Source organism: Haliaeetus leucocephalus, unplaced genomic scaffold (assembly GCF_000737465.1).
Source record: "Haliaeetus leucocephalus isolate CR32 unplaced genomic scaffold, Haliaeetus_leucocephalus-4.0 Scaffold848, whole genome shotgun sequence".
Lineage (NCBI taxonomy): Eukaryota > Metazoa > Chordata > Aves > Accipitriformes > Accipitridae > Haliaeetus > Haliaeetus leucocephalus.
The window spans coordinates 16,775,294-16,775,833 of record NW_010973284.1 but is presented as its reverse complement, the minus strand read 5'-3'; the positions used below and the strand labels follow the sequence as shown (position 1 = coordinate 16,775,833).

At 70.6% G+C, this 540-nt stretch overlaps 1 protein-coding gene across 2 annotated transcripts in view; it reads right to left on the bottom strand.

Moving 5' to 3' along the window:
* MTF2 (metal response element binding transcription factor 2) overlaps positions 1–247 on the bottom strand; it is a 28,518-nt gene extending 28,271 nt beyond the window's left edge. For both annotated transcript variants that reach the window (XM_010582645.1, XM_010582644.1), the window contains exon 1: positions 12–247. In XM_010582645.1, coding sequence (XP_010580947.1) covers positions 12–16 — 5 coding nt within the window. In that variant the 5' untranslated portion in view covers positions 17–247. The remainder of the gene's footprint in view (positions 1–11) is intronic.
* Between the last annotated feature and the right edge of the window lie 293 nt (positions 248–540).

Below are 540 nucleotides of genomic sequence, written 5' to 3'. Positions count from 1 at the left end.
CCACCCCTCACCTCATTCGGTCTCTCCAGTGGTGCCAACCGCCTCATACAGGGAAATCAGCGAGCTCAGGAGCCTCCCCCCGGCGCCCCGGTACGGCCGGGCCCTCGGTGCGCGGAGGGACCCCCCCCGAGCACGGACCCCGCGGCGCAGCGGAGGAAAGGCGGCGGGGGAGGGGTCAGACCCGCTTCACAGACAGCCCGGCTCCACCGTAGCCCCTCGCCATTTTTGTTTCCCGCGGAGGAGAAGCTGGTGCATTCTGGGAGCACAAAGGGCCTCGGCCCCGCCCCGGCGGGCCCCGCCTGCGCCGACAGGCAGCTCCTAGGCCAGGGGGCGGGGAGGAAGAGCGCCGCGGCGGAAGGACACAGGTGAATCCGAACCTTTGCCGCTGGTGAACAAAGAGGGACTACTTTAGGCGTGCTCGAGGACGGAGAGATCCTTGCCCGCCGCCCGGGACTCGTTGCGGCAGTGTTGAGGGGTGCGCGCTGCCCCGCCAGCCGCCGTCTATTGTTCCTACCGCACCTGCGGGGAGGCGGCCCGGGC